Source organism: Microcaecilia unicolor, unplaced genomic scaffold, assembly GCF_901765095.1.
Source record: "Microcaecilia unicolor unplaced genomic scaffold, aMicUni1.1, whole genome shotgun sequence".
Classification (NCBI taxonomy): Eukaryota; Metazoa; Chordata; class Amphibia; order Gymnophiona; family Siphonopidae; genus Microcaecilia; species Microcaecilia unicolor.
Window position 1 is genome coordinate 36,870 of NW_021963136.1, and position 13,773 is coordinate 50,642.

General features: G+C 42.4%; 1 protein-coding gene across 1 annotated transcript in view; it reads right to left on the minus strand.

Moving 5' to 3' along the window:
• The window catches only part of LOC115458992 (complement C2-like), a gene marked incomplete at its 3' end in the record, with an annotated part of 103,532 nt that overhangs the window by 26,440 nt on the left and 63,319 nt on the right, over positions 1 to 13,773 (minus strand). Inside the window, exons 12-13 of the mRNA XM_030188853.1 lie at positions 11,559 to 11,694; positions 6,350 to 6,491 (exon numbers count right to left, since the gene is read on the minus strand). Coding sequence (XP_030044713.1) covers positions 6,350 to 6,491; positions 11,559 to 11,694 — 278 coding nt within the window. The remainder of the gene's footprint in view (positions 1 to 6,349; positions 6,492 to 11,558; positions 11,695 to 13,773) is intronic.

The window sequence follows — 13,773 nt, forward strand, 5'->3', positions numbered from 1 at the left end:
CACCTAGTGGAGCATGACATCATAACGGAAAGGGGTAAAGTAGTTCGGCAAAAGCCATATAGGCTGTCCCCCATGAAAAGGAGGGAGGTGATAAAACAGGTCCAGGAAATGTTAGACTTTGGAGTGATCGAAGAGTCGAATAGCCCTTGGTCCAGCCCAGTGGTGTTAGTCCCAAAACCCGAAGGGGAGTGGAGATTCTGCATAGATTTCCGCCAGCTTAATAATATCTCTCAAGCAGATGCATATCCTATGCCCTATATTGAGGAGCTGGTGGACAGGCTAGGATCTGCACAGTATCTCACCACCCTGGACTTGACAAAAGGGTACTGGCAGATTCCCCTTACGGCAGGGGCGCAAGCTAAGACCGCCTTTAGTACGCCCATAGGCCTGTATCAGTTCAAAAGATTGCCCTTTGGACTTAATTCAGCAGCTGCAAGCTGCCAGAGGTTGCTGGACCGGGTTCTCTGACCACATCAGGCATATGCCGCCGCATATATGGATGATGTGGTCATACATAGTGGAGACTGGAACACCCATTTAAACCAGGTAGAGGCAGTGCTGCAAGCTTTTAGGGATGCAGGTCTCACCCTGAACCCCAAAAAATGTTATTTTGCGCAGTACCGGGTGAAGTATTTAGGGTATAATGTGGGAAGGGGAGAGGTCCGGCCCTTATTGAATAAGGTAAAAAGCATCCAAGAGTTTCCCAGACCAAACACCAAGAAACAATTGCGTAGGTTCCTGGGGATGGTAGGGTATTACCGCAGGTTCATCCCTCAATTTTCCGCAATGGCCACTCCCTTAACTGACATGCTGAGAGGAAAGAATCCGGACCACTTGAGGTGGGGAGGGGAGGAGTTGAGGGCATTTGAACAAATGCAGAGGGCCCTGTGCCAAGAACCTGTGCTGAAGGCAGTTGATTTTGAAAAACCCTTTGTCCTTCAAACAGATGCTTCGGGGAGGGGGTTAGGTGCAGTGCTGTCCCAGGAACATGAAGGGGAGGAACACCCGATGCTTTATTTAAGCCGAAAGCTCCTGCCTCATGAGGAGCATTACTCTACCATAGAAAAGGAGTGTTTAGCCATACGATGGGCAGTGCAGGAGTGTAGTGTCTATTTAGAAGGGAGAAAATTTAAACTGGTAACGGACCATGCTCCCTTGAAATGGCTGAATATGATGAAGAATAACAGTGGGAGACTAATGCGCTGGTACTTAGCGTTACAGCCTTTCCAATATTCCGTGGAGCATCGCCCCGGGCGATGTTTAGGAAATGTTGATGCCCTGTCCCGGGTAGAGGAGGAGAAGGAGAAGGAATGGGGGGATAGAAGTTTAAGGGGGGGGGGGGTATGTAAAGAGTATGTAGGCAGTTCTGGGGAACAGAAAGAAAAGAGGAGAGCCAGAAACTACAACTCCCCACACGCCTCAGGGGAACCCTGGGCTAAGCAAGAATACCCCCGTTACAGGCAGGCATCCCCCAAGAAAGAACGAGAAATAAGGAACTACAACTCCCAGCATGCACCAAGGGAGCCTGGGGATAAGAAAAACTGGGTACATTCCCATGAGTCACCAGAGGAGGGCCGCAGGGGAAGGAGTAAGGCTGATTCTCCAACCTGGTGGAAGAGGTGGTGGAACAAGTGGGTGGAGAAAGAAGGGACTCCAAAGAGCTTTAATGAAAGAAAGGGTGAGCAGCTGGGAGAAGGGCGGGGTGAAGAGAATATGGATTGGGCACCTGAGGAGAGAGAGGAGGAGAGTGAGCCTTGCCCTATGGAGCTGACTGAACCAGAGCACACCTTAGAAGAGCCGATGGACTTTTCAGCTCTGGCTCAGCGAAAGCCAAGGAGGTAGCGGGGCCAAGCCGGGTCAAGCGGGAGGAGGTCAGGTAGGAGTATGACTGACCAAGAGGGTGGGACCCTAGGCTTTGAGCCCGCGCAAAGCCCTTATTGTGTGTTTGTTGAAGCTTGGCTACAATTGAACTGTGTTTTGAAAGCCTACCTGGACTGAGCTGTGTTTTGAAGCTTGGCTACAATTGAACTGTGTTTTGAAAGCCTAGCTGGACTGAGCCGTGTTTTGAAGCTTGGCTAAAATTGAACTGTGTTTTTGAAAGCCTAGCTGGACTGAGCTGTGTTTTGAAGCTTGGCTAAAAATTGAACTGTGTTGGGAAACCAGGGCTGAATTGCGCTGGGGGTTTTTTGTTTCCTTTTGACTGCTACTCTCCAGGGAACCGGGAGAGAAAGCAGTGGTTGAGCATGGTTTGTTGTTTTGGGAGATGCAATTGAGAGAAGGAGGGACGACCCTCCTGTTCAATAAAAAGCTGCATTATTTTTGTGTTTTTTTTTGTTGAGAAAAAGGGAAGCTCTACCAGAGTGTGTTGTATTTTGGGGTTGTGCGAAGAGCTGCAACCCAGGAGAAAAGAGGGTCCACTTTACAGTATATTCTCCTTGTATAAGATCCCAAAAGAAAATATATGTATAGAAATAAGTGCTATAATGAATGTGTGGCCTGCAATTATTTGTAAATAAAACTGTTCTGCAACTTAAGTATTAGAGCCTAGGGTATTTGATTCGTGAATATTTTGCAGTGTACATTTTCAATGAAGTTTACTGCATATTTCTCAGCAAATATCTTTTAAATACTTCTCATATTTCATCATCATCATAATTTCTTTTGCTCAATGTTTAAAGCTAATCCTAAGGTATCCCCTTGTACTACACTGGGGTTCCTTTATTCAGAGACCTTCAGTCTGCATTTAGGGTTCCACTTATATATCAGAGGAATTCCTGCGGATGCCATTGGAAGCTGACTTTGATTAATGCTCGTTCAGTTAGGAATTAGATTGATTAAATTCGGGATTTATTTTAGTCACCTCTCAGAAGTCAGATGTGGTTTGTATTACAGAGAGATAGTGACGTGGGTTTGCTAAATCAGCTAAATTGGAATACTTATTCAGTATTTTCATTTTTCAGGATGTTAAAAAGAGGGGGTGGTTTACTGATTCTATGTAGAAAGGCTTAGATTTTATTAAACAGGAATGTTTTATTTCAGAAGAGATTGAGGGCCCTGTTTACAATGGCATGCTAGCATTTTTAGCGTGTGCTAGCTGTGTAGACACCCATAGAAATATTATGGGCATCTACACGGTTAGCACGCGCTAATTTTTAGCACACGTTAAAAAAGCTAGCACACCTTTGTAAACAGGGCGCTGAGTCTCTTCTTAGACGCTCCTCTGAGTTGAATCTGACTATTTATTTATAGTAGTCTTGGGGTACTTTACAATTCCACCTCTTCATTGTTTGAATTTTTACTAATGTCAAATTTTTTTTAATCAGAATATTATTATTCTAGGAGATTTTAATATGCATATAAATCAATCTAAGTTCATTTTTAGAATTTCAGCTTTTTTGGATATTTTTGATTCTTTAGGTTGGAGTCAAGCGGTTTCTGGTCCAACGCACAGAGCAGGTCATACATTGGATTTGGCATTTTTAAAAACATTTTTAAGTGAGAATGTTGTAGATTATAAAATGGATATGATCCCCTGGTCCGATCATACATTGATATCTTGTTGGTTTCCTATTGGTAAGGAGGTTTATGATAAAAAAATTGAGGGGCCCTTTCAGAAAGGTGCATTTGGCTCTACATGCATGCAGCGCATGCCACAATGAAACTACTGCCAGGCTACCGTGTCCCATGATGGTAATTTCAGATTTGCCGTACGCCCATAATGCCTGGATGATTTATTTATTTATTTCCTCCCACGCATAGCGTTTCCAGCAATAATCGGCAGTTGACACATGCCGACCGATCACCACACGTGTAGCGCTTGAGCCCTCACCGCTAGATCAATGGAGGCAGTAAGGGCTCAGGCCAGTTTTAGGTATGCGCTGGTTTCAGTTTTACCGCATGCCCTCTTTCCGTCCCATTAAAAAAAGCCCTTTTTTGCAAATGTGGTAAAATCTGGCCCGGCGTGTTGCCAAAACACGTGCCTACACTACAGCAGGCCACTTTTTACCGCGACTTAGTAAAAAGACCCCTGAATAAGGTAATTTATTCTCGCCCAGAAGTTGATCTTCCTAAATTGAACAATTGTTTGTTACCGATGTTAAAGGGTTTACCAGACAGCACGAATGTGGATTTGATTACAGATAAATGGTTTGATTCCATGAGAAGCTGTTTAGGAAGAAATTGCTCCATTAGAAAAGAAGACTTTGAGGAGATCATCTGTGGCCCCATGGTTTACAGGTGAATTGATAGAGATAAAACAATTATTGCATAGAAAAGAGAGAGAGTGGAGGAAGTATCCTGATTGTTATACCCAAAAGAATTATAGGGAATGTTTGGCATTGTTTTGGTCTGCAAGTAAAGAAGCACAAAAGTTGTTTTATGATCAATTGATCCTATTAGAAGGAATTTTTTTCTATAGTCCATAGTATGACTAGGGTATATCAAAGAGAGGATTTGGTTGATAAGAACTTATCTAGTCAATTGTTTGCTGATAAGGTTAAGGAGAAAACTGATACCATTCTGAAATTGTTTGATAATAAATCCCTCCCAACGGAATCTGTTCTTCAGGGAACTGATAGTGAAAAATGGGGAAAATTTGTTCCTGTATCCAAGAAGCAAATTGAGCAAGTGTAGTTTGAATAAATCTTCCAATTCTTTGGATGTTTGCTCTGTTAGTTTAGTTAAATCATTGAAAATGGAAATTGCAGACTTTATCACTTTCCTGGTGAATAGTTCTCTGTTGGAAAGTAAAATGCTGGACTGTTTGAAGAAGGCTGTGGTACATCCTTTATTGAAAAATGAACAGCAAGATAAGTCCAAGCCTGAAAACTATCAGCAGGTGTCATCACTTCTTTTTCTAGCAAAAATTATTGAGAAGTTGGTTCTTTACCAACTGCAAGAGTTTTTGGACATGAATCAAATTTTAGATCATTGACAATATGGCTTTCGTCCTAAATATTCAACTGAAATATTGATGATTTCTGTGTATGATAGCATAAGAGCAGGCTTTGATAAAGGGGTGCCTTATTGTTTTTGTTACCCTTGACATCTCAGCATTTGATACGATTCATCATGGATTGTTGTTAGAGATTAGAGGGTTGGGGATTCAGGGAAAGGTATTAGAATGGTTTTCCTCATTTTTGAGTAATAGAGTGTATAGGGATGAAAGTGAATGGGATGTATCATCTTGGATTAAGGTGAATGCAGGGGTCCCTCAAGGCTCATCTTTATCCCCCGTCCTGTTTAACATATATATATATATATATTAACATTGTGTAGGCTATTAGCAGGACTGGGGTTGAATAATAAGATTTATGCAGATGACATTCAATTTTTTCTGCCTATTGCTGCTGACTCATTGGATAAGGCTTTAGATTTATTGAGAATTTGTTTACAGTCCATCAATTCTTGGATGTCAGCTAATAGACTGAAGTTGAATGTCCAAAACTCAAGTTTTGGCACTTTCTTTTTCATCCACAGTGGAATTTCCTTTCAATTTTGATATTGGGAATGATATTACACCTATTGAACGAGAAGTGAAATATTGAGGGCCCTGTTTACTAAGCTGCGCTAGCATTTTTAGCACGTGCTAAAAATTAGTGTGCGTTAATGCTAGAGACATCCATAGGAATATATAGGTGTCTCTAGCATTAGTGTGTGCTAAATTTTAGCATGTGCTAAAAATGCTAGCGCAGCTTAGTAAACAGGGTCCTTAGGTATGATCGTGCTTTATTATTTCCACCACACGTGAAGGGACTGGTGAAAAAGATTTTCTAAAAATTGAAGATCTTGTGAAGACTTAAAGATTTATTATCTAATGCTAATTTTAGAACGGTTTTGCAATAATTGATAACTCCATTATTTGATTACTGTAATGTGTTGTTTTTGGAATAAGGTATAACTTATTAAGCTGGATATTGGGAGTTATATGTTTGTATAGATTTTTATAATGTTCTTGTATTATTTATGTTTTTCTTTTGTGAATGTTTTTATACTGATAACCACCTAGAACCTAGGAGAGCACGGTTTAAAAACTGTATGATAAATAAATAAATAAAATAAATGTAGGGACTCCTGGGTACTGGGAAGGGAGGAAAGAGAAGTAGATTGAGGGGTCATTTTACAAAGGTGTGCTAGCGGTTTTAGGGCATGCTAATCACAAGCACGTACTAAACACTAGCGATGCCAATAGAAATATATAGGCGACTCTAATGGTTAGCTCGTACTTATTTTTAGCACACGCTAAAAACGCTAGCAAACCTTTGTAAAAGGACCCCTAAGTGACCCAAGTGTAGAAAAATGTGCAAAAGATGGGGGGGGGGGGGGGGGGGGGGGGAGAGGAAGAGATCACCAGATCTTGTTGGACAGCTCCAAATCCTGCTTCAGCTTCAGCAGGGCGATGTCAGAGTCAAAACCGTTTTTCTCCCTATAGTTATTATGCACTTCAATCATCTCCACCTCCATTTCCTTCCCTTTGTTTTTGTTTATGTTACCTTAAAGAAAAACAAACCAGGAAGCAGAAATTAACAACTGATAGTTAACAGAAGCTACTTGAACAAACACATGTATGTATCCATTGGCGTCAGCTTTTCAAAATGATTGGGGGGCGCTAAATTCAGACAGGTCAATATTCAGCTACCACAGTCAGTATTGTTTTTAAATGCCATCTGCAGTGGCTACAGAAAACTTGGATATTCAATGTCACTTTCTGGAAAATGAGCAGCGCTGAATATCTGGGAACAGTGGTCTTGATAACCAAAGTTATCAGGATCACGACAATATTCAAAGTCAAACCGCTCTCTGGCTAGCTGCTCTGGCTCTATTTGGATAGTGCTGAGGTGGTCTGTGAATATCAAATAATGGTGGGTAAGACATTTATCCAGATAATGGCTGCTGTTATCCAGAAAAACGCCTTTTAATAATTAGGTCCAATGTAAATTATGACATCTCCTTCTTCCCAGTCCTGTATAACCTGCATTGCATTCCCCACTGACATTTTTTATGACATTTGATGAAAGTGGTGAATTTATTCTAGTAGTAGGGGGAAATGTTTAGAGTTCAGAAATATTGGTATGAAATTCAGTACAGTAAATACAGGTTGGTTACAATGTTGGGTGAAATGCTTAATATCATTTGGGGAAATGATGCGTATGTAAATGATAATGTTTCATTTAACTGGTGTTCTAAAACTTTAACCATTGTTATCTCATTGGTCAGACCAATTTACTACAGTCTGAGTTGGCAAAGGGAACCATCATTTCTACACAAAAGTGTATTGTGACTACTAAAACAGGAAGAGGAAAAATTGATTAGAATTATGCATGAAGGAAATTGTATTTAAGAAGTCAGACACTGGTACAGTAACTTCAGATCATAACATATAGCAATAGTGAGAAGTGGTTATTTCAGCTCTAGATAAGGTTGCTCCATTGAAGCAGATACAGTTTATTCTAATCAAGTCAGGCAACCCTGGATTTTGGAGGCTTGGTGACAAGAACATAGTGCAGGGAAAGGGCAGACACTTCTAAAGCGAAGTGGAAGTCCTGCATAACACTGTATAGCAATGCGATAGTCGACACAAAAATACCTTATTATATCAAGCAAATGTTGGAAAAGTCAAAATAGTACTAGAGAGTTATATCATAAGTTATTGACAACTCTCTGAACCTGACTTGAAGAATATCCCTATTGCTCAAAAATTAGCTTAGCATTTTCAGGATAAGGTTGTTCAGTTTTGGGAAGAGTTTGTAACCCAGAAGTAGGAAATAAATTGGTGCCACTTATGACCAATATTGGTGGGGGAAGGGTTTTGTCAAGATTTCAGCATTGTAGGTTTGATAGTTGGATCCTGCAATAGTGTGGATTTTGTTTATCTGTAGATGATATATAGATATTATTCAATGGATTTAACAAGGGTTCATGTCATGTTCAGGCCAACTGTGGACAAATGCTTCAGAAGAAGTGATAATTGGCCAGCAGATTTTGTGAATGATTGTTTAAGCCAGGGCTGTTATCTGGCTGGTCTACTGTGTTGAAGCCTTTATTAAAGAGTAACATTTTAGATGCTAGAGAATGTTAACACCTATGGGCCAATAGCCAAATTACAGTCTTTAGCAATGTTGTTAAAAGTGGCAGTAGCTAGTCAATTGTTAGTTTTTGTCTTCGAGCAGTTTTCTTGATGAATCATAATCAGGTTATAGGAAATCCTTTAGTACAGAAACAGCTATAGTGGCTATAGTGGCTTTGCTTGAAGGCGGTAGAACTAGCAGACATGAAATGAGATTGAAGGGGGGCAGACTCAAGAAAAATGTCAAGAAGTATTTTTTCACTGAGAGAGTGGTGGATACTTGGAATGCCCTCCCGCGGGAGGTGGTGGAGATGAAAACGGTAACAAAATTCAAAAATGCATGGGATAAACATAAAGGAATCCTGTTCAGAAGGAATGGATCCTCAGAAGTTTAGCGGAGATTGGGTGGCAGCACCGGTGGTGGGAGGCAGGGCTAGTGGTTGGGAGGCGGGGCTAGTGCTGGGCAGACTTCTATGGTCTGTGCCCTGAAAATGGCAGATACAAATCAAGGTCATGTATACGCATAAAGTAGAACATATGAGTTTATCTTGTTGGGCAGACTGGATGGACTGTACATGTCTTTCTGTGCCGTCATCTACTATTTTACAATCAGGTGACTCTTCGAAAGAGAAGGGCGTCCATCTTCCGCCATAAATCGGGAGATGGGCGTCCTTCTCACAAGGTCGCCCAAATCGGCATAACCGAAAGCCGATTTTGGGCGCCCTTAACTGCTTTCCGTCGCGGGGACGACCAAAGATCACAAGGGGCGTGTTGGCAGTGTAGCGAAGGCGGGACTGGGGCCTGCTTAGGAGATGGGTGTCCTTGGCCGATAATGGAAAAAAGGGCGTCCCTGATGAACACTTGGGCGACTTTACTTGGTCCATTGTTTTTCACGACCAAGCATCAAAAAGGTGCCCGAACTGACCAAATGACCACTGAAGGGAATCGGGGATCACCTCTCCTTACTCCCCTAGTGGTCACTAACCCCCTCCCACCCTCAAAACAAATCTTTAAAAATACCTTTTTGCCAGCCTCTATGCCAGCCTCTATGCCAGCCTCAAATGCCATACTCAGGTCCATCGCAGCAGTATGCAGGTACCTGAAGCAGTTGTAGTGGGTGCAGTGTACTTCAGGCAGGTGGACCCAGGCCCATCCCCCCTACCTGTTACACTTGTGGTGGTAAATGTGAGCCCTCCAAACCCACCAGAAACCCACTGTACCCACATGTAGGTGCCCCCCTTCATCCCTAAGGGCTATGGTAGTAGTGTACAGTTGTGGGGTTGGTGGGGGGTTGGGGGGCTCAGCACCCAAGGTAAAGGAGCTATGCACCTGGGACCTTTTTCTGAAGTCCATTGCTGTGCCCCCTAGGGTGCCCGGTTGGTGTCCTGGCATGTCAGGGGGACCAGTGCACTACGAATGCTGGCTCCTCCCACAACCAAACGGCTTGGATTTGGTCGTTTTTGAGATGGGCGTCCTTGGTTTCCATTATCACTGAAAACCGGGGACGACCATCTCAAAAACGACCTAAGGATGACCATCTCTAAGGTCGACCTAAATTTCATGATTTGGGCGTCCCTGACCGTATTATCGAAACGAAAGATGGACAGCCATCTTGTTTTGATAATACGGGTTGCACTGCTCCTTTACGGGGCCATCCTGCGAGGACACCCTCAAGAAAACTTGGGCGCCCCGTTCCATTATACCCCTCCACATTACTATGGTTGTACCAAGATAAAGGGCAACAGAATTTAGTTATGCAGTTAGACCTCTCTGCAGCTTTTGATTTAGTTTATTTTAAACTCCTTTTGCAAAAATCACAAAAATTGGAATTGGGAAGCCATGTGTTAGCTTGGTATGATGCTTTCCTGTTTTGTAGAGCCATATGTAAGAGAAAGGAGTCAACAGCATATCACTTTGGGGAGTTCCATAAGGGTCTCCATTATCTCCTATGATTTTAATGCTTTTGTATCTGACTTTGGAGCAGTTATAGGAAAAATGGTATATCTTGCCTCTCTTACACTGATGACTTTCAATGATTTCTTCCTATAGTTAAAACTTTCATTGAAGTGGAATGTTAATTGACCACTTGTTTAGATTCTATTAGGAACTGGATGTGTGATAATCTTTTGAAACTTAACTCTGAAAAGACTAATGTGCTTTGGGCTTGGAATCAGAGTAAGGATTTTCCTAAGTTTAAGTTAGAAGTTGGTGGTTTTTTTTCCATTGTAATGCAATCTAAAATCAGGAGTTTAGGTGTCATTATTGATTCTGCTCTCTCTCTCTCTGGAAGATCACGTTTCTGTTGGGGTCAACATTCAAAGTGATTTAACTGAGCAGGACAACCTCCTGCCTCATTAATAGGCAGATGATCAAAAGCCCCATGCTGTTCCAAACAGCGCTCCAAAAATAGCGCTGGAACAACGCAGGGCTTTACCAGACTTATGATCAGAGATAATTGCGTGCAAATTTAAGCATGCAATTCTCTCTGATCATGGGGTAGAAGTGCGGGAGGAGGACAATCCTCTCACACTTGTTTGACAGGTCTGAGGTGTCAAAAGCCCAGACCTGTCAAACACAGGGGCTGGAGGTCCATGGGACCACCAGACCCCAACTGCCCCTGCGTGAGCCCAGTGAAACATGGGCTGGAGGTCTGGTGGAACTCCGGTCCCCCCGACACAGGTTCAGGGGGGCGTGGGTCTCCAGCCCCCCCGATCCCCTCAGCATCCATCTGATGTCCCTGGTGGCCCAGTGGGCCACAGGTAAGTCCCCCCCCCAGGTGGTCTAGTGGCCCTTCCCCACCCTCCTACCTGCACTTGGAGGAGGGAGGTGGCCTCCCTCCTCTTCCATTGGTGCCGCCTGGAAAATGGTGGCGCTCAGTCCTGCCCAGTGCATCCTGGGATGCGCTGGGCGGGGCTTAACACCATATAAGGGAGTTTCTCTGGGGCTATATGGCTCTGCTCCATCTTACTTATATCAACATATGGTCTTTGCTATTTCAATTCAGAATTGCAGGCTTCAAAATTCTAATTTGATCTCCATTCCATTCTTTAACGATAAAAAGAGATTGAAGCTGTTGGAATACTCTTGGGCGTATCAATTTGTTAAACTATGGAAAGATACCTTGGCTTTATTTCTAAATGCTGAATTCACACATTGATAGGAGAGCAACAGGGAGGCAGAAAAAGCAAAAACAGACAGGCTATCAGCACAACCTCTACCCATCCTGTCACAATTGCTGAAATGTGAATATTTGTTTCTGCTATGGCTCCTGGAAGTGGAAAGAGAACACTGGCGCATTTCACATAGGCCACCTGAGCTACAATTGGAACCAATGACTTAGAGGTAAAAGGTGACCATTTTCCTAAGCCATACAATTCTCTTTATAGGGATGAAAAAGACTCAAGGTCCTAGCAGTGACAGAGAAGGAGTACTATGTGTATATATGAGGTAGAAGCAAATGCAATCTCTTGAGAAAGGGTCGGAGAAGACTCACCTACTACCACTGTGACCTGGTTGGGTGAGACCTTAACACCATCATCAGAAATTACATTGTGTGCAGCTGTGAGGATCCAGCGCTTTGAGATGATCGAGCCCCCTCCAGTGTATATTCTGTCAGGACCGTCCTCATCCTGAATGATCAAGAACACGTTATTGGTTATTTTACTGGAAAATTATACTTTCTTTTTTTTTTTTTTAAATCTTCATTCCCCCCTGCTATATCCCTTTATATCTGACCTTCCTTCTTTCTTCCTCTGCCGCCAATAGTAACAACATGATACACAGTCCTTCCCCTTAGATCTATATATGGAGTATGGATACTCTCAGGGCCATTGCAAGGGTGGTAGGAACCCCAGGCAAATGTTAACCTTAGGTCCCCTCCTCAATTAACTTTCAGGCCCCTATCACTCCTCCCTGAAATTATCTGACCTCCAACTCCACCCATCCTAGAAAACTCCTGTTAAAATGCATAATTGGACATCATATTTGTAAATATTAAATTTTGCTCTCTCTCTATCTATAACTAATGAGGGAAATTTCCAAAAGCCATTTATCCAGGAAAGTGGTTACTTATTTTTGCATATGAACTGTTTGAAAACTACCCACCCTCACTGCCAGTTAAAACACACACTGATGGCTGTTTGAGTTTTGTTGGGACTCTCAGGATCTATTGTTTTGCTTTAATTGCAGCAATTCTTTTGCCTCCTGGATGCTGTGCCCTATGTCAGTGTTTCTCAAGTCCAGTCCTGGAGTACCCCTTGCCTGTCAGGTTTTCAGGATATCCACAATGAATAGGCATGAACTTGATTTACAAACACTGCCTCCATCATATGCAAATCTCTTTCATGCATATTCATAGTGGATATCCTGAAAACCTGACAGGCAAGGGGTACTCCAGGACTGGAATTGGGAAACACTGCCCTAGGTAACTGCCTAGTCTGCTTCATTGTGGAGCCAATCCTGGATGCTTTCCTTACAGACTTTGGCTGTGAGAATGTACAGAATGTACTTTTATTAAAAACTGGATTGTCTAAAAGCCTAGAAAGAATCACACATGCATTGAAATGTATATAGGAAGAGGATGAGAATCAGTGGAAATGTACGGTTCTTGCTATATTTTTGTGACTTTAACATCAGGAGAACATCTCATATACCTTTTTTTTAAAGCTTCCTCTATCAGCCCTTTTTTATCCCTCTCCATGAACAATCAACCTGCTTCCCTGGTGATATTTAAATTCTGTAACTTGAATGCTCAGCCATTTTTAAATCAAGTATGAGATAAGGGGGTCTGTTTACTAAGCCACGTTAGTGGCTTCCCTGTGTTTCCGACACAGCCCATTCAAAGTGAATAGGCTGTGTCAGCACTAGTGCACAGCCAGCCACACTAGCGGCTTAGTAAACCCCAGCATGGTAAATTTGAGATACATTTTCCAATTTAAATGGATTTTTTTTCCAAGGTGACTGAATTATAAATTTTTGTGAAAGATATGTGAATAAATATTAGCGAGGGCTGAATCCTTAATGACTGGCTCATTCAACTCCTTTGAGTGTCTTATCAAAATATAACTGGTAGATTTTGCGGCAGTCAGTATTTCTTTAAATGTTGATTCCTGGAGGCAGAATTAGCCCCAGATATTCAGTGTTGGACCATGTCCAGGAACTGGTACTGAATATTCAGGGCTATTTTAAATTAGCCTGGCCACCAAAGCTTATGCAGGTCCCGGTGATATTCAGCCAGAACCTGCATAAGACTCTTATGTGGGTCCCAGCTGTATATCAGCTGGGACCCACATTTTAAAAATTGAAAGTTAACAGGTCGCCAGCTGATATTCAGACCAGTGCCAAGATAACTTGGCACATAAAGTTAGGACTGCTGTTTTGTTGTTTTAACTTTATGTGTTTACTTAGGGGTCCTTTTATTAAGCTGCGGTAAAAGGGGACCAGCGCTAATGTCAGAGCGTGTTTTTGGCATGCGCTGAGGCCCCTTTTTACCTTAGCGGGTAAAAGGCTGTCTTTTTTTCTGGAAAAGAAATGGCTGTGTGGTAAGTGAACCACTTACCATGCGGCCATTTTTTTTGAGGGGGTGCACTTACTGCCACCCACTGAAGTGGCGGTAAGGGCTCCCATGCTAACCTGCATGCTACCCAATTACCGCTAGGTAAGCACTGGCACGTCAAAAATAGAAAATATTTTTGCAGAACCGGAAATGG